Source organism: Crinia signifera, chromosome 1 (genome assembly GCF_055691185.1).
Source record: "Crinia signifera chromosome 1, ASM5569118v1, whole genome shotgun sequence".
NCBI classification, from domain to species: Eukaryota; Metazoa; Chordata; class Amphibia; order Anura; family Myobatrachidae; genus Crinia; species Crinia signifera.
In genome coordinates this window covers 477,453,159-477,476,702 of record NC_139217.1, presented here as the reverse complement: position 1 = coordinate 477,476,702, position 23,544 = coordinate 477,453,159, and the positions used below count along the sequence as shown (strand labels likewise).

The window sequence follows — 23,544 nt, the reverse complement described above, 5'->3', positions numbered from 1 at the left end:
TTCCATATATCTCTAACCTCATCTCCATTCATACACCCTCCCGCCCTCTACGGTCAGCTGAGGACTGTCGTCTCTCCTCCACCCTGATCACTGCTTCCCATGCTAGAGTACAGGACTTTGCCCGTGCTGCACCCCTTCAGTGGAACGCACTCCCTCGCTCCATTAGACTCTCCCCGACCTTGCAAAGCTTCAAACGGGCACTGAAAACTCACCTATTCATCAAAGCGTACCCTTCCACTGCATAAACCAGCTGGTTCTCCGACCCCTTGCCTGTTTCCTGTTTACATCCTGCTATCTAACCACCACCCCCTCGCTTGCACCTCTTGTAATCTGTCTGTCTCCCCTTCCTACTAGATTGTAAGCTCCTCCGAGTAGGGCCCTCTTCCCTCCTGTTGTCAAAGCCCACTTCTCTTCACATTTCACTCACAGCTCTCCTTTACTCCAACACTCAGTGACCATCTTTGTCTGCATACTCCTCTCCATCATTGGCCTCAAGCCTCTAGTTGTATGTTGATTAAGTCCTCACTACTTATATCCAAGCTGTAATGTGTATTGATCTGTGGCGCTCTTTATTTGTACTGTATTTTTGTTATTTATTCAATGTTATGCCAAGTTTTGTTTCCCTGTATTGTTCCTTTGTACGGCGCTGCGAAACACTTGTGGTGCCTTATAAATAAAATTATAATAATAACAGGGTTTTACAGCATTTTCACATTAGTGCATCTTGCCAATGAAGTGCCTGGTGCTTTACCAATGGACAATCAGTTCCTAATGGTCAAGTTACAAGCTGGGATCAAAAATGAAAGTTAGGGGCAGTGGCGGCTCATACCTTTTGGCAGGAGAGGGACTGCTGCTGGCCGCGATGCAGGCCCCTCCACCAGCTTCTCCTGGTCCCCGCCACACACAGGTGCAGCTTTCCCGGCACCTGGACTATGATGACAGGCACCGGGACTGACGAATGCGCAGTACAGAAGTTTGTACATGTGGCCAGCTTCTATGGACTGCTTCAGCAACAGCCCATAGAAGGGAAATCATGGTCCCAGCATCTGTATAATACAAGTAACAGGCACCGGGACCAGCGTGTGCAGTACTGACGTAGGTAATGTGCATGTGCAATCCTTAAGATTTTAGGGGCTGCTGATCAGCAGCCCGTGGAGAGGCGTCCTGGAGAACATCTTCCAATGGGACTGCCTTGGGTGACTGGCAGGTCGGACTTCCAATAGGAAGTCACTGCCAGTCACAATGAAGCCAGTGCGGTCTCACAGACTGCATTTGGCTTCACTACAGTGGCGGATTTTACCTGGGGGCTCCAGCTCATAGGTAAAAACCGCCACTGGTTAGGGGCAGCGATAAAGTACCAGCCACTTTATAACTTCACCAAGCATTATATATCTACCCCTCTTTTTGAAGCATAACATGGGAGGGGGGGGGGGTTCAAGATATAGCAATTTAGGGGCGCCAAACTGAGATTATATTTTTGCCTCCAGCATTTAGCTTCAACTTTCCTCTTATGTCCATCAAACATCCTCCAGCGGACACATTCCATCTGTGTGGCTAACTTCCACCCGCAGAATTGAGGACAACTGTGAACAATTACCTCCAGAGTCATCTTTTCCCCACCTTTCATTTTCAAGGCCCATGAACGATACATGATTACCACCAAAAAAGTGTGCCCTCCATTCCTACTGAAGGAACTGTGCAACAAATAGAACTGTGACCTACTTCCACGTGACCTGTGACCTACCTCCACGTGACCTGTGATCTACCTCCATGTGACCTGTGACCTACCTCCACCTGACCTGTGACCGACCTCCACGTGACCTGCGACCTACATCCACGTGACTTGTGATCTACCTCCATGTGACCTGTGACCTACCTCCACCTGACTTGTGACCGACCTCCATGTGGCCTGTGACCTACCTCCACCTGACTTGTGACCGACCTCCACGTGACCTGCGACCTACATCCACATGACGTGATCTACCTCCACGTGACCTGTGACCTACCTCCACCTGACTTGTGACCGACCTCCACGTGACCTGTGACCTACCTCCACGTGACCTACCTCCACCTGAGTTGTGACCGACCTCCACGTGACCTGTGATCTATCTCCACGTGACCTGTGACCTACCTCCACCTGACTTGTGACCGACCTCTACGTGACCTGTGACCTACCTCCACGTGACCTGTGATCTACCTCCACGTGACCTGTGACCTATCACCACCTGACTTGTGACCTACATCCACATGACGTTATCTATCTCCACGTGACCTGTGACCTACCTCCACCTGACTTGTGCCCGACCTCCACGTGACCTATGACCTACCTCCACGTGCCCTTTTACACATGCATTTTTTGTATGCTTTTTATTGGCAGTTTGTAGTTGCCTAGCCCAGGCATTTACTGCTTTCCCCAGGTGGTAAGTCCCTGTGCCAAGCTTCCTGCATGAAATGCGTTCCCTTCTCTCTCACATCCACAGCCCAGGACCTATTATCTGGCTTTTACAAAAATAAAAATAAATGCTCTCAGCAGAGCGACCACAAACATCTTGCTGGGGTTAGGAAGATGTTTGTGGTTGGGACAGGACAAATCTCTAGTTTCCTCACGTTACCAGATGGCACTGGGCTGAGATGGGCTTATTTATTAACTTCTGTTTACTGCACTACTGTGGTTAACAGGACCCTCTCTGTGTAGAGTTTATATGTTTCCTTGTGATGAATTTAACAATATCACAAAGTGAAAAGGAAGCAGCGCTTGGCTATATTATATATACTGTAATAATACATTAGGTGAGAACTGTCTAAATGGGCAGCGGTTATGTCACACTGTGATCTACTGACTATAAATACTGTATATACGTGTGTGTGTGTGTGTGTGTGTGTGTGTAATATGTGTGTGTGTTGGGGCATGAGGTCCTACCACACTGTGATCTACTGACTGTAAGTACTGAGCATACGCCTGTGTGTGTGTGTGTGTGTGTGTGTGTGTGTGGTAGGGGCAGTACTGTGCATACGTCTGTGTGTGTGTGTGTGTGTGTGTGGTAGGGGCAGTAATGTGCATACGTGTGTGTGTGTGTGTGTGTGGTAGGGGCAGTACTGTGCATACGTCTGTGTGTGTGTGTGTGTGTGTGTGTGTGTGTGGTAGGGGCAGTAATGTGCATACGTGTGTGTGTGTGTGTGGTAGGGGCAGTACTGTGCATACGTCTGTGTGTGTGTGTGTGTGTGTGTGGTAGGGGCAGTAATGTGCATACGTGTGTGTGTGTGTGTGGTAGGGGCAGTACTGTGCATACGTCTGTGTGTGTGTGTGTGTGTGTGGTAGGGGCAGTAATGTGCATACGTGTGTGTGTGTGTGTGTGTGTGTGGTAGGGGCAGTACTGTGCATACGTCTGTGTGTGTGTGTGTGTGTGTGTGTGTGGTAGGGGCAGTAATGTGCATACGTCTGTGTGTGTGTGTGTGTGTGTGTGTTAGGGGCAGTAATGTGCATACGTGTGTGTGTGTGTGTGTGTGTGTGTGTGTGGTAGGGGCAGTACTGTGCATACATGTGTGTGTGTGTGTGTCGTAGGGGCAGTACTGTGCATACGTCTGTGTGTGTTTGTGTGTGTGTGGTAGAGGCAGTACTGTGCATACGTCTGTGTGTGTGTGTGTGTGTGTGTGTGTGGTAGGGGCAGTACTGTGCATACGTGTGTGTGTGTGTGTGTGTGTGTGTGGTAGGGGCAGTACTGTGCATACGTGTGTGTGTGTGTGTGTGTGGTAGGGGCAGTACTGTGCATACGTGTGTGTGTGTGTGTGTGTGTGTGTGTGTGTGGTAGGGGCAGTACTGTGCATACGTGTGTGTGTGTGTGTGTGTGTGTGGTAGGGGCAGTACTGTGCATACGTGTGTGTGTGTGTGTGTGTGTGTGGTAGGGGCAGTACTGTGCATACGTGTGTGTGTGTGGTAGGGGCATGAGGTCCTACCACACTGTGAGAGGGAATCTATTATGCCCGGATGGGCTAGGAATCATTATTCGGCTTTGCTTTATGTACTGTACAAACTAGCCGCGGCTAGGCTACAAGGAAACCCTGGACTGGCTGCCATCTACAGGAGAGGATGCTCCTACCCTCATCTGCTCACAGGAGAGTCTCCCAAATTCTATGTGGATTGGGATATATTGTATATCAATGATTGGCTTTCCCTTGTCCCTCCCCAGAGCTGGTATTATCCAGCAGGCCGGCGATGGGAACCAGCAGCACATGGGGACAGAGGGGATCTGGACACTGAGCGAAAACGTTTAATATGTGGTAATAAGCGGAAACAGGTCAGACATGATCAGTAATTATCCCCCCGGGTCCGTCCTGTGCTGCCGTCAGTCCTGAGCACAGTTACATCAGGTCTCTCTCACAGATCCAGTGCAGCTCCGTGTAACAGCTCTCCAGCGACAGGTCACGTCCTATCTTGGCGCATGTTCCCGTCCCTTTACTGACAGGCCTAAGAGAGAAATGATAATTAGGTAACAGTCCATGTTCCTCTCATTCCCTGCAGGATGTACAGGTGAGGCCGCCATCAGAGATATCCACTGCTCCTACTTATACCAACCTATATGCTGGGTGTGATGAGTGGGCGTGGCAGGTCATGTTGGGGGCATGGCCTAGGGGGAGTGATGCAGGTTAGGGGCAGAGTGGAGTCATGTCCACAACATTGTGATATCGGGCCATGATGCTGTGAATCACCATACATTGCATCATCTCTGCACCCCCCCAGGGGTGTGGCGATGATAGGACATGCTTACTGGGAGAGCCACCTGGTTTTCTGGAGCCTCCCAGCCATTCCAGGACAGTAGGCAAGGATGCCCCTGCTCCTGATTGGCTGCCTATATTCAGAGGGGAACGAGAGGGATCAAGGGAGGAGGGAAGGCTGCTTACAGGCTCTGTGTGAGCCCCCTCATTTCCAGCAGGGCTGTAGAATCTGGCTGATGGCTTTGCACAGGACTCTGAGAGCCTGGTGAATGCACCTTGTTCCTGGAGACATCTCTCCTGCATATATACAGGACTCCGAGAACATGGTGGCTATGCCTTGTTCCCAGGGACATCACTCCTGCCCGTGTGCAGTGCTACGGGAACATGTCAGTTGTGAATTGTTCCTGGGGATAGCTCTACTGCACATGTGCAGGACTCTGGGAAATTGTTTCTGGGAACATCTCAATCATGCCCGGGAACATGGAAAGTTTCCCTTGTTCCCAGGGACATCTCTCCTTTGCATGAACAGGACTCTGGGAACACGGCGGCAGTGCTTGCTCCTGGGGACATCTCTCCTGATCATGCACAGGACTCCACATAGCCGCCATGTTCCCAGACAAATCTCTCCTGCACATGCACAGGACTCCACACAGCCGCCATGTTCCCAGGGACATCTCTCCTGCACATGCACAGGACTCCGAGAACATGGTGGCTATGCCTTGTTCCCAGGGACATCACTCCTGCCCATGTGCAGTGCTACGGGAACATGTCAGTTGTGAATTGTTCCTGGGGATAGCTCTACTGCACATGTGCAGGACTCTGGGAAATTGTTTCTGGGAGCATCTCAATCATGCCCGGGAACATGGAAAGTTTGCCTTGTTCCCAGGAACATCCCTCCTTTGCATGAACAGGACTCTGGGAACACGGCGGCAGTGCTTGCTCCTGGGGATATCTCTCCTGATCATGCACAGGACTGCACACAGCCGCCATGTTCCCAGGGACATCTCTCCTGCACATGCACAGGACTCCACACAGCCGCCATGTTCCTGGGGACATATCTCCTGCACATGCACAGGACTCCACACAGCCGCCATGTTCCCAGACAAATCTCTCCTGCACATGCACAGGACTCCACACAGCCGCCATGTTCCCAGACAAATCTCTCCTGCACATGCACAGGACTCCACACAGCCGCCATGTTCCTGGAGACATCTCTCCTGCTCATGCACAGGACTCCACATAGCCACCATGTTCCCAGACAAATCTCTTCTGCACATGCACAGGACTCCACACAGCCGCCATGTTCCCAGTGACATCTCTCCTGCACATGCACAGGACTCCACACAGCCGCCATGTTCCTGAAAACATCTCTCCTGTACATGCACAGGACTGCACAAAGCCGCCATGTTCCTGGAGACATCTCTCTTGCTCATGCACAGGACTCCACATAGCTGCCATGTTCCCAGGGACATCTCTCCTGCACATGCACAGGACTCCACACAGCCGCCATGTTCCCAGTGACATCTCTCCTGCACATGCACAGGACTCCACACAGCCACCATGTTCCTGGAGACATCTCTCCTGTACATGCACAGGACTCCACACAGCCACCATCTTCCTGGGGACATCTCTCCTGCACATGAACAGGACTCCACACAGCCGCCATGTTCTCGGGGACATCTCTCCTCACATGAACAGGACTCCACACAGCCGCCATGTTCTCGGGGACATCTCTCCTGCACATGAACAGGACTCCACACAGCCGCCATGTTCTCGGGGACATCTCTCCTGCTCATGCACAGGACCCCACATAGCCGCCATGTTCCCAGACAAATCTCTCCTGCACATTCACACGTCTCCATATAGCTGCCATGTTCCCAGGGACATCTCTCCTGCACATGCACAGGACTCCACATAGCCGCCATGTTCTCGGGGACATCTCTCCTGCACATGCACAGGACTCCACATAGCTGCCATGTTCTCGGGGACATCTCTCCTGCACATGCACAGGACTCCACATAGCTGCCATGTTCCTGGGGACATCTCTCCTGCACAGGACTACACATAGCTGCCATGTTCCTGGGGACATCTCTCCTGCACATGCGCAGGACTCCACATAGCCGCCATGTTCCTGGGGACATCTCTCCTGCACAGGACTCCACATAGCCACCATGTTCCTGGAGACATCTCTCCTGCTCATGCACAGGACTCCACACAGCCGCCATGTTCCTGGGGACATCTCTCCCACAGGACTCAACATAGCTGCCATGTTCCCGGAGACATCTCTCCTGCACATGCACAAGACTCACCTGCTGCACCAATGTCAGTTCCACCTCTAACATGAGTTATGGGGATCTCAGGATTTGGGGTGATTAGTGTGACCTCACAGCTGTCGAAGAACTTACACATTGCTGCCGTCGGCCCATCTTCCTGTCCACATCTTCCCTTGGTAATGGGTTCCTTCAGCAGTTAATCCAATCCAGAATTCCTGTGCTGTGATAGTCACCAGTTTCTGTGGTAATACACAATATAGATGCTAGCATTAGTCTGAGCGCCAAGTAGGATGAGCAGGGAAGAGGAACTGCATGGGTTTTCAAATATGGCGGGTGTTAGAATGAACACTAAATACTTAGGAAGTCCTTATACTGTTATATGTAAGAAGGGAACCACAGACACGGCGAAAGCTGCTGTACTGGAAGTGTGTTATTCTCCCAAATATATAAAATAATCAAAAAAGAAGAAGTACAGTGCTAGGGTTTAAACTGAAAGATGTACACTACCACTTGTTTAAAAATATTTATATGACATTTATTAATTCATAAAATAAAACACATAGTGAATGAGAATTCTCACAATCATAAAAAAACAATACTAAAATGTTAAAAAACACTTCATAGATTTTTAGAGATTTGTTCTATCCCCCACACCAATGGGTTGGCTCCACAAGATGAACAATCTATTATAATTCACTGCACATGATAGTTACCAGTTGGAGACGGAGAGGTAATTGCCAGCACATGATAGTTACCAGTTGGAGATGGAGAGGTAATTGCCAGCACATGATAGTTACCAGTTGGAGATGGAGAGGTAATTGCCAGCACATGATAGTTACCAGTTGGAGACGGAGAGGTAATTGCCAGCACATGATAGTTACCAGTTGGAGACGGAGAGGTAATTGCCAGCACATGATAGTTACCAGTTGGAGAAGGAGAGGTAATTGCCAGCACATGATAGTTACCAGTTGGAGACGGAGAGGTAATTGCCAGCACATGATAGTTACCAGTTGGAGAGGTAATTGCCGGCACATGATAGTTACCAGTTGGAGACGGAGAGGTAATTGCCAGCACATGATAGTTACCAGTTGGAGACGGAGAGGTAATTGCCAGCACATGATAGTTACCAGTTGGAGACGGAGAGGTAATTGCCAGCACATGATAGTTACCAGTTGGAGACGGAGAGGTAATTGCCAGCACATGATAGTTACCAGTTGCAGACGGAGAGGTAATTGCCAGCACATGATAGTTACCAGTTGGAGACGGAGAGGTAATTGCCAGCACATGATAGTTACCAGTTGGAGACGGAGAGGTAATTGCCAGCACATGATAGTTACCAGTTGGAGACGGAGAGGTAATTGCCAGCACATGATAGTTACCAGTTGGAGACGGAGAGGTAATTGCCAGCACATGATAGTTACCAGTTGCAGACGGAGAGGTAATTGCCAGCACATGATAGTTACCAGTTGGAGACGGAGAGGTAATTGCCAGCACATGATAGTTACCAGTTGGAGACGGAGAGGTAATTGCCAGCACATGATAGTTACCAGTTGGAGACGGAGAGGTAATTGCCAGCACATGATAGTTACCAGTTGGAGACGGAGAGGTAATTGCCAGCACATGATAGTTACCAGTTGGAGACGGAGAGGTAATTGCCAGCACATGATAGTTACCAGTTGGAGACGGAGAGGTAATTGCCAGCACATGATAGTTACCAGTTGGAGACGGAGAGGTAATTGCCAGCACATGATAGTTACCAGTTGGAGACGGAGAGGTAATTGCCAGCACATGATAGTTACCAGTTGGAGACGGAGAGGTAATTGCCAGCACATGATAGTTACCAGTTGGAGACGGAGAGGTAATTGCCAGCACATGATAGTTACCAGTTGGAGACGGAGAGGTAATTGCCAGCACATGATAGTTACCAGTTGGAGACGGAGAGGTAATTGGGGTCTCCTTATGAAATGGCTGTATCAGTTTGGATGAAGTCCCGGATGAATGCCCAGTGAGTCCAGGTGTTCAGAGCATAGTGATTGTAGGCAGTCCTTTTGGTATAAGTATACCCAGCACGACACTGCTGAAGCTGCTGAATATTCATAGTCCTGGTAATGAGTAAACTGGTCCGGAATAAAGTGCAAAGTCAGGTGCAGATTGTGCAAAATCGCAGGGAGGAGTCTTGTGGAGAAAGTGCTCAACGCGTTTCAACGTGATCTCACGTCTTCATCAGGAGCTGGAGTATGGAGAGTGTCTAGGGAACCTCCATATATACCCTGGGTTGATTATACCAGTAATTGCAGGTGTGGAGACCCAATGAATTGTTTATGTTAAATACACAATAAAACAGATCATAAAAAGCTTAACATGATGCCAGTGGTAGGTATGCACAGGTGGGACTGTAAAGCAGAGTATTAATATACATAATCAGCATAAAAAAACATATAAAACAGCTTCAGAAAAAAAAACAGGGGTCTGTCATGTGACCGGGACTTGTCACATGATCCCGGAAGTATTGTCCCAAGTATATGTCTAAGTACCAATCTGTGCGATAGACAGATCGCACATGGACATTGTGTTTATAAAAAAACAGTAGCTCTTAAGGATAATATCATCCCACAGTGGGGTGATCGGGGCTTCTGCGTGTCATGCCGACGGGTCCCGTCCCGGCCGCCATGGTTGGCAGAAGTGGCTGGCTCACATGGGTACAGATGGTGGGGTATGACATCATGGATGGATTGCGCTAAACAGCGCTGGTTGTCATATGGGATGCAGATGGTGGGCGGAAGTGTTATACCCACAGAGTTATACCCATACCCACAGAGAAGGAAACGCAGACATTCCCCTGACACCTGGGAAAAAAGAGGAACAAGGAACCCACCTCATACCCACAAAGAAAGAAAAAGGGAAGGGTACTCAAAGGAAAGAATCCTTATTGACATCTTTAACCGATGAGTGAAAGATCAAGAAAAAGAAGATTACAATACTTCAGCACACACCTTGATGAATAGTATACAGTTACAAGATACTGCATGTAGACCAGGTCTATGGGGATCAGGCACCCAACCACAGACAAGGGGCGATCCCAAAAACCACACACCCATCATACAACAGAAAGGGACAGAGGAGAAAAAGAAGCATCTCCACAAGCGAGGACAGCGAGGAGGAAGAAAGACCAAAAGGGAAGAGAAAAAATCACTACAACAAGGAAAGAAGAGAGCCGAAAAAGAGACACACAAGGGCATCTTCAACCTAAGCAAATATCAATTAACACCATCTGAATACGCAGTGCTTGAGAAGGTCTTAAAATTTGCCCCAACAAATAAGTTAAAAAGTTCAATACATTCATAGATCTGTATAAGTTTGTTCGTAAGTTAACTCTGAAGAAACACTTCAGAAGGAAGGACAAAGAAGGGGAAGAAATAGATACCGGTAGAGGCAAAGGAAAAAATCCTGAAGAAAACCCAGAAAAAAATCCTGAGAATAAATTCGTACACACGGATATGAAAAGTAAGTCAGTGTTCTTCCCAAGATACCTCAAGTGACCTTTCATAAAAACCTTCGAGAAATTGGTGGAGAAAGACCTTGAAAAAATTCCAGAGAAAATCAAAAATACAGATTGGAACATAACGAAACAGGAAAAAAGGCCATGGAGTCATTAAGGAAAAATTACTCCATAATAAAACCGTCAGATAAAGGGGGGGGGGGGGGGTATAGTGGTGATGGACAGAGAGACATACGAAGCAGAAGCATTAAGACAACTGAAAGATAACACCACATACCGGACCAGCAACTAAGACTGAACCCCATGAACTCCTATAAAAAAAGAATTGGAGAAACTACGAAGAAAAGGACAGGAAAAAGGAATACTAAATCAACAAGAATATGACCATCTTCTACCATCGAACCCCATCATACCGGTATTTTACCACATGCCGAAGGTGCACAAAGATATCAACCAACCACCAGGACGACCCATAGTTGCAGGTATCGGATCCATTACGTCAAATCTATTAAGCTACATCGACAAGTTCCTACAACCAATCGTAAAACAACAGAAGGGTTACATTAAAGACACAACTCAGGTACTAAATATGCTTAAAGATGTACAATGGGAAGAAACATACCTGCTAGCTACCTGTGATATCAAGGCGCTATACACATGCATCAAACATGAGGATGGATGCAAGCACGTGAGAAAAAGGTTGGAAGAGGACTCGGAGATGAACACAGAACAGATCGAGTTCATTATCGAAGCAATCCATTTCATCCTCAACCCTAACTACTTCTGGTATGGAGACACCTTTTACCCCCCATGCCAAGGAACAGCGATGAGGACCAAATTTGCCCCATCATATGCAAACCTCTTACTTAGCGTATTGGGAAATAGAAACCATATGGAACAACAACAAGTATGGAAGTAATCTACTCCTATGGGCTAGGTACATCGACTGCGTCATAATTATATGGAATGGAGAGGAAGCTGACCTAAAAAAGTTTATAGAAATCATCAATGGCAACCAGATTAAACTGGAATTCACAAGCACCATCAGCAGCACAAATGTGAATTTTTTAGATCTGAATCTCTTTGTGGAAAACGGTAAGATTGAAACTAAAACATAAAACCAACCGACTGTAATGGCTACCTAGGAGCCACAAGTAACCACCACAGGAAATGGAAACAAAATATCCCGGGTGGACAACTAAGAAGGATACGCCGGAATTGTTCCAAACAAGGAGACTATGAGAACCAATCCGAACAAATAATCATGAAGTTCGAACAGAAAGACTACAACCCCAAATTTCTGGAAAATGAATGAGGAGAACTGCTCACATACAGAGAGAAAGAAAAGAAAGAGAAAAATCAGAACCTCTTGTTCAGATCCGAGTATTCCACTCAAAACAGACTACTGGAAGCTAGTCTAAAGAAACACTGGTATATCCTACAGGGAGATGAAGAATTGAAGGACATACTACCGCAAGTTCTATAGAAGAACAGATACTCTAAGATCAGCACTAGTGAAGAGTCACCTGGACCCCGTGACGGACATCTCGAATCAAAAATCCATGTTGAACACTAAAGGGTTTTCAAGATGCGGCTGTTACACAGCGTGCAAGAAAACACAACCAGAAGGTACAAGAATCACAAAAGAAGTAATCTCCACAGCAAAACAAAAGAACCTACAAGATCAGAGACCGTGTAACCTGCAACACTGAGGGGGTAATCTATATGTTGGAATGCCCCTGTGGGCTACAATATATAGGGAAGACAAAGCAGAAATTACATACACGTATCCAAGAACACATCTGCAACATCACCAACAAAAAGACCAACCACAGCATCCCTTTACATTATACAGAAAAACACAACAACGATCCCAGATCCTTGAAGTTTATCGGCCTAAAGAAAGTGAAAAATCAATTGGAGAGGAGGTAATCAAGACAAAGCTCTAACCAAAGAAGAGACAAGAATCATCTACAACATGGGGACCTTAACCCCCAAAAGATTGAACGTGGACTTTGATATAGCAGCCTTCCTTTGAATTAGTCCAACAGCCGCTGCTAAACACCAATACCCTTATCTAGCTTATTAACGTATCCACTCCCTCGGGCTAATTTAATAGCGTAGTGACCATCCGAGTCTCTATACCACCAAGGGAGTCCCCCACATTGTATACTGTGTATTTTACACAGCTTATTATTCTTCCCCTTCTCATCACGCCTTGATTTTTACCTAGATAGCCGATTACATGCAATTCTTATTTTTAATATTCAGAATTATATTTATTATGTATATTATATTCCTTCACTCATATTTTGTTTTCCATATTGCATAGACCTCCATATTTTATTTTATTTTATTTATTTTATTCTATTTTATTTTATTATTTCAATTTATTATGTATACTCATAATTAGCACAGCTCTAATCTATCGTAGTATTGAAACAAATCCCTGATGTGTCTATGTCTGCTGTCTTGTGTTACTGTGCAAATTAAGCCAAGTTACAGCCAATAAGCCACAACAGTAACTGTCTACACAATTAGTAGACATATATCCAGAAGCCGACATAGAAGTTATAGAGCCGCGTCCACACCACCCAACCACCCAATCATCCAAGCTTCCATCCTGAAATGAGGAAGAGGGACCGGGTACCTTGGTGAAGCATACCACACCCGCACCTTAAGGGCGGACTCTTAGCTGACAGTTGTTATCAGCAGAACACAGCTGGAGCGCACAGAGACAGGTATGACGTCGCGCCCGCCCCCCTCACACAGCTGATAGAAACAGAGCGGCAATGGGAAGCCGGGAAACCGAGGGGTGGAGATGACGCCGCATCAGGCACCCCACAAGGGGAATCATCTGCTACTAGGACGCCCGGGTAAGGGCGGAAGTTAAAACAAAAGACAGCATAAGACTGCTGGACGCCCACACAGGGGTGTGTAAGTTAGAACCAGTTCGAGCACAAGAAAATCGTATTTAAACCCCAGCCTGCAGGGGCATCAACCACACACACCATCCCGAGGAAGCCTTGTTGGCGAAACTAGTCGATGTATGTGGAGATCCCGCCTACACCGTTTACACAACACGGCATTGACGGGTAAGTCTGCGGGCAGACCCCCTGTACTCTGGGAACAGGTACTTTACTTCAAACCACTCTCACGAGCACTAGAAGACTTTCAAACAGCAACTTAAGCTACACCTACATGGCCTGTGCACTGGACTATTTTATGTTTGTCCTGTGACCCCCTGTCCATTTGTGTATGTATACCGGTAGTAGCTGTCATCCTAATTTATTTTACATATATACAGCATATACCATAGCGTATTTTATCACGTATTCACAGTGTTTTATTATAGCTATTACTGCTATTATTTTATTGTTGAACCTGCTGAAATTAATACAATTTCCATATAAGAATTTTCACCTGAACCACTGTGTATGTAATATCATTTGAAGTTAAGCGCAGGGTGTACATCCCCACTTGCCATACGGAAGTGTTATACCGCCTCCTAGTACAATTGGTATAGCTAGTGTGTCAGTGTATGGCATATTTAGACATGTGTCACCGGAAGTGACACCTTGGATGGCGGAAATACAGCCAACCTTGCATATTGGTTGGCATTGTCTGGTATCTTTGATATCTGATACATTATGGTTTATAAACTAATAATAATAATAATAATAATAATAATAATAATAGGAACCGTGCAAAAGGTATATAGAGTAGGAGAGATAATATAGAGAGCAGAGGAAGTGATTCCAGTAAATTATCTGGTCAGATCATATTTAAAAATATAAGTTTAATTAACATATGGTGAGTATAATATGTATAGTGCAAAGTCTCTACACCATACCTATCACAAGAAAAAGATGAGATACATTATCTTCAAAGTGTCAATAATACATTGCTATATGAGCCTTCATATGTCAAAAGGTATAGTTATATATATATATATATATATATATATATATATATATATATATATATAATTTTTTTTATTTAATTTTTTCAAAAAACTCAGGAAGAACTAATATAGATGAATAGGATGATAGAGAGTAGATTTGGATGTTACTGAACAAATAGATAGAAGTTGTAAAGTATTACAGTCAAATCAGAAAGTCTGCATCCAGAATATATAGTGTGGATTTGTATATAACAATGCTCAGAGGTTTGGATCAGAGAACACTGTTCAGTTCTAAGGCCTCATTCAGGCCATTTGGATGCAGACTGTTTAATTTAAATGTCCAAAAAACCTCTTGAAAGCAAAGGGTCTTATATCTGACGCCTCTTATGGAGGGGGGTATACTGTATATTCGAGGCCAATAACATGTAAACCCATGGGATCTGTGGCCGGAGACCCCGAACCCCTTCTGCCCCGGCGCCATCTTGGACAAGGGGCACTTGCCGCCAAAGTAAAAAAATGTTTTATTCACATTGTGTATGGGCGCCGTGGCCCCGGTCTCCCTCCGGCAACCCCGGTGCCATCCAGCTGTAACCCCCATCCTCCAGTGGAGAGAGAATGTGGCATGGCCGAGCAGTGTGCTGGGAGATGCTGCAGCCGGGATGCTGTCCCGGGCTGCAGCGCTACAGAAGCCGCTGCTGTACAGCAGCACACTGGGAACTGCCGCTGCCAAGAGTACGGGCACTGCAGGTTGGAAGCTCCCCAGCGCAGCCAGTCTAGTGTTAAGGAGCCCCTGCAGCTGGGCTGCAGGGCTCAAGGGAGCCCAGAGCAAAATGGGTTAAATAAAGATATTTTAAATGTATTAATATATGTGAATCACTGAGCTGGGACTGAGGGTCCGTAGCTGCAGTGTTGTGTGGTGTCGGAAGCCTCTGCTGAGCCCAGGCTCCGTATGATGTATAAAGTGTCATTTAAATGTATTTTAAATGTGAAAATACACTTTGAAATTAACTTAAGGAAGGAATTCCGGTGATAAGGAAATGAGATGCTAAATTGTCCATTTACTAACAGAATGACACTGCACCGCAGGTGGCGGGCTTTGTGTCTGTAGTTCCTGTATGGAGGTGTTAGTAGTACATCACTTGTGTATTTGATGTGTCAAGGAATCCAGGCTTTCCTGTCCATTTGGTAAATATTCTAAGGAAATTGGAGTGAACCCTTTGACATGTAATCTGGAAAATGTTCCAATTGATATATGAATGTAAATGTCCCAGGCATGTACACCTCCTGCACAATGCTGATTGGGTGGGGAAAACAGGGTGGAATTACCCCCTGTGTTATGCTGTGTTGATTTTGGATAAAAAGGCACAAGTTTGCCTGTAAAATTGTACAATCTACCTGATCTGAGTGCTGTAACATTACCTGTATGCTGTGCCTCCTAGGGATCTAGGAGATGGCTCTTTTAAGAGCTTCTACTTTGAGCAAATAAACCATCTATTGCCCAAGACGACTACTTTCATCTTGCGACCAACAGAATTACAACAATAATTCAGTTGTCCAGCTGTACTGGGTGCAAATATCCAGCGTCTCCGAGCTCCGCTCTGCCAGCTACTAAAGCAGAGGTCTGGTCCGTGACCAGTGAGGAACTGATTGACACCAGTCAGGGGGGGGGGGGTGTATCAGCAGCGTGTCGATGCACACACTCCAGCAGGTAGTACTCAGGTGCCATCATTTGGGCCTGAGGAGGTATCCGTGGTTCCAGGTGCCACGTAGGAGGAGTCTGGTGGTGGCAGTGATATCCCCGCCCATTGCGTAGTGGGTGGAGTCAGTAACAGGCGGTTACTGATTGTAACAGGGAATCCCCTATTGGCAGCTTGAACAGCTTTTTCAAGGCTTTCAAAAGCTCCAACTCCAGGCACAGACATTGTACGGGTGGCTGAGTGCTCTAAAACACTGGTGTAGACCGGCGCATATACGCTCCTACCTGGCATCAGGGATCTCAGAGCATTGCGGTGAACATCACACCGCAATAGCCTGATAGATCCAGGTGACACAGGAATAGAATACTAATTAATAAATAGCCGGTTCTACATAGGCATCTCCGTATGCGGGCTAGCAAAGGAGTAATGCTAGCCTGTATATTATCTATCTAAACACCCATTGCTTGTCCCAGTTATTATCTGGGTAATAGGGTGATCAACCCAGTGCCTGTTCCACATATATCAAGTAGGAACAGTGACTTTACCTCTTATATGGATATTAAAGGTGAAGACATCCATTGTGTTAATACACCAAACACCTACAATACTCACACATACCAATCCGTCCTTACTATAGAAGTTAATTTGGAGAGAGCAGCCTGTCTGCCACCTTTATTTTATTATTTTTGATTTCCTACTTTAACTGTTGTTTGTCCATTTCTTCCTATATTTTTAAACATTTCACAGTATTTCTTAAAGTATACCTAATAAAAGTATAAATTTTAATTATGATAGGTGCACCCATATAAACAGGACATTCCTGTTTCTCTTTTTCTGTGATATATCTCACTGTCCTGGGGTAGCACACCTCCTCTTTCAGTCATAATTACATTAAACTGAAAAAAAAATTCTATTTGGGGGTCATTAAAGACACTTATTGTGTAGTCTTGTGCGACCAATCTTTCTCCTCTTGGTTTATTGTTATATACAAATCCACACTATATATTCAGGATGCAGACTGTCTGATTTGACTGTAAAACTTTACAACTTCTATCTATTTGTTCAGTACCATCCAAATCTACTCTCTATCATCCTATTCATCTATATTAGTTCTTCCTGAGTTAAAAAAAAAAAAATATATATATATATATATATATATATATATATATATATATATATATATATATATATATAACTTCCAATATATTAGGCGTCACTCCAGGTCTTATGTGAAAAAAACGTGATGTTTATTAATCCTTCTAACGGTCAACGCCGTTTCGGGCGAAACGGCGTTGACCGTTAGAAGGATTAATAAACATCACGTTTTTTTCACATAAGACCTGGAGTGACGCCTAATATATTGGAAGTTGCATTAGTAGCTGCAAGGCTACTTGGGAAGGCACCCGGGCACGAACACTGGCTGAGCGAGGAGTGCCGGACACCCCACAAGTTCTATATATATATATATATATAATAAAACTATACCTTTTGACATATGAAGGCTCATATAGCAATGTATTATTGACACTTTGAAGATAATGTATCTCATCTTTTTCTTGTGATAGTTATGGTGTAGAGACTTTGCACTATACATATTATACTCACCGATATATGTTAATTAAACTTATATTTTTAAATATGATCTGACCAGATAATTTACTGGAATCACTTCCTCTGCTCTCTATATTATCTCTCCTACTCTATATACCTTTTGCACAGTTTCTATTATTATTATTTGTTTATAAACCATAATGTATCAGATATCAAAGATACCAGACAATGCCAACCAATATGCAAGGTTGGCTGTATTTCCACCATCCAAGGTGTCACTTCCGGTGACACATGTCTAAATATGCCATACACTGACACACTACCTACTGTATACCAATTGTACTAGGAGGTGGTATAACACTTCCGCCCACCATCTGCATCCCATATGACAACCAGCGCCGTTTAGCGCAATCCATCCATGATGTCATATCCGCCATCCGTACCCATGTGAGCCGGCCACTTCCGCCAACCATGGCGGCCGGGACGGGACCCGTGGGCATGACACGCAGAAGCCCCGATCACCCCACTGTGGGATGATGTTATCCTTAAGAGCTACACACAGATACTACTGTTTTTTATAAACACAATGTCCATGTGCGATCTGTCCCCTCGTTCTCTGTCTATGGTTGTCAGCTTTCGCTGGTCTCCCGGAGTGTGCACCCTAACCCTGCTTCTGCAGAAATACTTTCCCTGCAACAAGTTTTGAACACATCCAAGTACAGACAAAGACGTCACCACGGTTTTTAATTTTTAACCCTTTTCTTCCTGGGTACATTCTCTGCAGAAGCACAGAGGACTAGTGTCAGCACTACCATGTCCCAATCTAACCTTGCATCGGATACTGGGGACATGTTTCTGAGACCCACGCTTCCATTGGGGGAAAGACTTAATTTCTCTGAAGATGAGGCTGCGTCAGCTCTCTTTACTGAACGGTGATTGGAGATGGAGGGTGATCTGACTCCTGAGGATATTTACAACAATCTCCTCAAATTGAAGAAGAAAGAGATTGAATTTCTTTTACATGGTGTTACCCTTTCAGAATATTTTAGGGAAAAAAAATCCCCCGTGGATTTCGGGTACGTAACACGCCCACAATCAGACGCTATAACAATGAGTTTTGTCGCAAGAGGTGTGCAATTCTCAACAATTGCTCATTTGACCTAATGACGCTCGTGATTCATGAATCAGCATGAGAAATGAATGTCACCCAAAAGCAGATCAGTGAATAGGAGCATACACACCTGCAAAAACTCAAGGATGACCCAGGACAGGACTGGGTTAACAAATTATCCACTCAATTGGATACCTTCATGAAGGACCTCATTGCGTTAAAAAAAACAAGGTTAACCGCGATTACATCGAACAGAGCGTCTATAGATGGTTAGCGGGCCCATACCGACCCCAAAGGAATGACAGAAAATTCAGTCGCAAGGGACCTCGCAATACCACCGATGCAGAGTCCTCTATTGACTCGAACTCCATTGCAAGTGACACAGGCAAAGATCTGCGATCTCAAAAAACTCTCACCGCCCTCCTGCCGGGGTCAGGACAAGGGCAATTCGAGAAAGAGACAACGACCCCCCCAGAAGAGGTGGACAAGGTCGTAGAATCTCAAAATCTAGGACGCAAGCCGAGGACCTAACCTTCAACATCTCGAATCATACACTATCCTCTTCTGAAATTAGTGTCCTGAACAAAGGCTTGGATTTCGTACCCACCAATGCTTTCAATCCTCTTAATTGGAAAATAGAGATGACACGCTTACATAGAAATCTCCGCCTCAAAGATTTCTTCAGCAAGCAGACTGACACTTATCTTCTTAATCCTTCCTCTGTCTATGATCAATTTAAGAGGAAATCAAAATGTGATCCACCCTCTAGTAACACAGCCATCCAGAGCTTTGTTAAAGTCCTGGAATCCAAAGTCCTGTCAACACAAGATACACAACAGTCGAGAAAGTTCTCTAAGTTCACCAAAGAGGATTGGAAGGCAGTCAAAGACCTCAGATCATATGATGATATCATGATCCTCCCTGCTGATAAAGGGGGAGGAGTCATGATATGGGACATCAACGACTACAAGACCGAGGTCTATTCCCAATTAAACAATAACGACATCAATACTTTGCTACCAAATGATCCCACGTTGTGTTACAAAACAGAATTAGACACCATCCTGATGTGGGCGGTGTCCTCTAATTTCCTCACCACTTCGGTTAAAGATTACTTGACCATTGACATGCCCAGAGTTCCTCTATTATATTGTTTGCCGAAGATTCATAAGCGTCTTCAGTTGCCTCCTGGGAGGCCAATTATCTCGGCCAGGAACTCGCTTTACAGTAACGTCTCGAGTTTTCTTGACTACTTTCTCCAACCAGCGGTCCAGAAAACTGCAGGACACGACCTCACTCCTCCACGAATTGCAAGCCTTTGGCCCAATACCTGTTGGCACCTGGTTGGTCGCCCTTGATATATGTAGTCTCTATACCAGCATCCCTCATGTGGAAGGGATTCAGGCTACCAAAGATCTATTGCTGGCTGATGTTGATTACCAAGGCCCACCCATTGAATTGTACATAACCTTACTGACGCTGCCTTTACAACGCAACTTTTTCTTGTTCAATAAGCAATTCTTTTTACAACGCTCTGGATGGGCTCTCCGGGTTGCGCCGTCATTCGTAAACGCCTACATGGCCGCCCTTGAACAAGACTTGTTCCTGAATTCTGATTTGAGCAGCAGAATTGCGTTCTACACGAGATACATCGACGATGTACTCTTGTTCTGGACAGGGACGCGAGAAGACTTTGTTTCAGCCATTGACAGTATCAACTCCAAAGACTGCCCGATTATATTCACCTTTTCCATGAGCACAGAGACAGTGAACTACCTAGATGTCTGTTTATCTGTAGATAACAACGCTCTGAACACAGCCATTTATTCCAAAAAGACCGACCGGAACAAACTTTTGCTTGCACAAAGCCACCATCCTCCTGCATTGATCAAAGGGCTTCCCGTTTCTCAGTTGCTCAGAGTCAAGAGGATCACCAACTCTGAGGTGGTCTTGAAACAGGACTTCGATAAAATGCAACTCAAGTTTAAAGCCAGAGGTTACCCCCATGACATTTTATCTGCAGCGAGAGACAAAGTCGATAAGACTTCACAGATGGAAGCTCTCAACAGACGCACCCGGGACAACAAGAAAGACGTCATGGGGTGGGTCAGGTCATACAATGCAGCAGACACGCAGATTACTTCACTCTCGAAATCTTTGTGGCCTGTGGTTCAAAAAAGACAAGGACCTTCGAACTTTGAGGAACACCGACCTCATGTCCTGTTATACCCGTGGCAGGAATATTAGAGACTGGGTAGTAAGAACTGACATCTCTACCCGCACTGTCCCTGGCACCCAAGTGAAGTCTGGTGGGTGCTATCGCTGTACAGGCTGTACAACATGCAATGCCATGACCACCACCAAGTTCTTCTCCCATCCTCACTCCGGCAAGCAGTTTTCCATCAAGTATGCACTCTCATGTACCAGTACCTATGTGGTCTACCTCATTACTTGCCCTTGCGGCTTATGCTACGTCCGCAAGACGATCAGAACTTTTAAGGAGCGAATTGCCAACCATCGCACTGCTATTAAAGCGGCCCTTAACAACAGAGCCAATGACCAACCTGTCGCAAAACATTTTGCACTGGCTAAACATAGCCTTGCCAACTTGAAATATGTTATCATCGACCATGTCCCCCCAGATTTACGTGGGGGCGATCGAAACAACAAATTGCTACGCTTGGAGGCCCAATGGATCTTTAGATTGGACACTGTGAACCCCAGGGGCCTTAACGAGCAGCTGTCCTTTAACATGTTTCTTTAAACTTTTGGTGTCCCACTAGCTTGAGACCCATATTGTATACTTATACCATTTCTTATTAGCATTATTCATATCAGCTACTATTGTTCTCACACTTTTGTTCCCTTTAGTGCCCCGCTACTTCCCTGTGTTCTTTATTCCATACTCATGTGTATATATTTTTTCACTTTTGGTGCTATATGTAAATTGTGTGTTTTTGTGTTTCAGTAAGCTGACTACAGCGACCCCAACAGCTTAAGTCGCCTAGCAACGCACAACGCTTGGTGCCTCCTGGAATGCGTCCAGATCTGTGAAAGCTGACCGGATGTGACGCTCTCCAGGATGTGCAGAGCGGTGACGATCAAGCTGCAGGAGCAGTTTAATGGAGTCCAGCTCTGGCGTGCAGGTATTTATGTGAGTGTTTCTCTTGCTTCTTGTTGTTAGCTTGACAAAGGAATAAACCCCGAAATGTTGCTAACAGCACCCAGTGTCTGTTATCCTTCTTAGCATGTCCGAGCGTGTGCCGCCCGTTCCCCTCTCTGTCTATACCATTTGAGCGAAGCACCCCGGCCATTTCCTGCTCATCAATTGGAGTGCCATCCACTCGTTCTCTCTCTCTCTATATATACTGTATATATATATCAGGGTCTGACCAGGGTTTTTGTTGTAAAAGGGGTATAAGACATATACTCGGGACAATACTTCCGGGATCATGTGATAAGTCCTGGTCACATGACAGAACCCTGTTTTATATGTTTTTTATGCTGATTATGTATATTAATACTCTGCTTTACAGCCCCCCTGTGCATACCTACCACTGGCATCATGTTAAGCTTTTTATGATCTGTTTTATTGTGTATTTAACATAAACAATAAATTGGGTCTCCACACCTGCAATTACTGGTATAATCAATCCAGGGTATATATGGAGGTTCCCTAGACACTCTCCATACTCCAGCTCCTGATGAAGACGTGAGATCACGTTGAAACGCGTTGAGCACTTTCTCCACAAGACTCCTTCCTGCGATTTTGCACAATACCAATCTGCACCTGACTTTGCACTTTATTCCGGACCAGTTTACTCATTACCAGGACTATGAATATTCAGCAGCTTCAGCAGTGTCGTGCTGGGTATACTGATACCAAAAGGACTGCCTACAATCACTATGCTCTGAACACCTGGACTCACTGGGCAATTATCCGGGACTTCATCCAAACTAATACAGCCATTTCATAAGGAGACCCCAATTACCTCTCCGTCTCCAACTGGTAACTATCATGTGCTGGCAATTACCTCTCCATCTCCAACTGGTAACTATCATGTGCTGGCAATTACCTCTCCGTCTCTAACTGGTAACTATCATGTGCTGGCAATTACCTCTCCGTCTCCAACTAGTAACTATCATGTGCTGGCAATTACCTCTCCGTCTCCAACTGGTAACTATCATGTGCTGGCAATTACCTCTCCGTCTCCAACTGGTAACTATCATGTGCTGGCAATTACCACTCCGTCTCCAACTGGTAACTATCATGTGCTGGCAATTACCTCTCCGTCTCCAACTGGTAACTATCATGTGCTGGCAATTACCTCTCCGTCTCCAACTGGTAACTATCATGTGCTGGCAATTACCTCTCCGTCTCCAACTGGTAACTATCATGTGCTGGCAATTACCTCTCCGTCTCCAACTGGTAACTATCATGTGCTGGCAATTACCTCTCCGTCTCCAACTGGTAACTATCATGTGCTGGCAATTACCTCTCCGTCTCCAACTGGTAACTATCATGTGCTGGCAATTACCTCTCCGTCTGCAACTGGTAACTATCATGTGCTGGCAATTACCTCTCCGTCTCCAACTGGTAACTATCATGTGCTGGCAATTACCTCTCCGTCTCCAACTGGTAACTATCATGTGCTGGCAATTACCTCTCCATCTCCAACTGGTAACTATCATGTGCTGGCAATTACCTCTCCGTCTGCAACTGGTAACTATCATGTGCTGGCAATTACCTCTCCGTCTCCAACTGGTAACTATCATGTGCTGGCAATTACCTCTCC

General features: G+C 45.6%; 1 protein-coding gene across 1 annotated transcript in view; it reads right to left on the bottom strand.

The window, feature by feature from the left end:
• Positions 1-4,264: 4,264 nt before the first annotated feature.
• The window catches only part of LOC146019912 (early activation antigen CD69-like), a 115,746-nt gene continuing 96,466 nt past the window's right edge, over positions 4,265-23,544 (bottom strand). Inside the window, exons 8-9 of the mRNA XM_083152568.1 lie at positions 7,119-7,225; positions 4,265-4,465 (exon numbers count right to left, since the gene is read on the bottom strand). Coding sequence (XP_083008694.1) covers positions 4,360-4,465; positions 7,119-7,225 — 213 coding nt within the window. The 3' untranslated portion in view covers positions 4,265-4,359. The remainder of the gene's footprint in view (positions 4,466-7,118; positions 7,226-23,544) is intronic.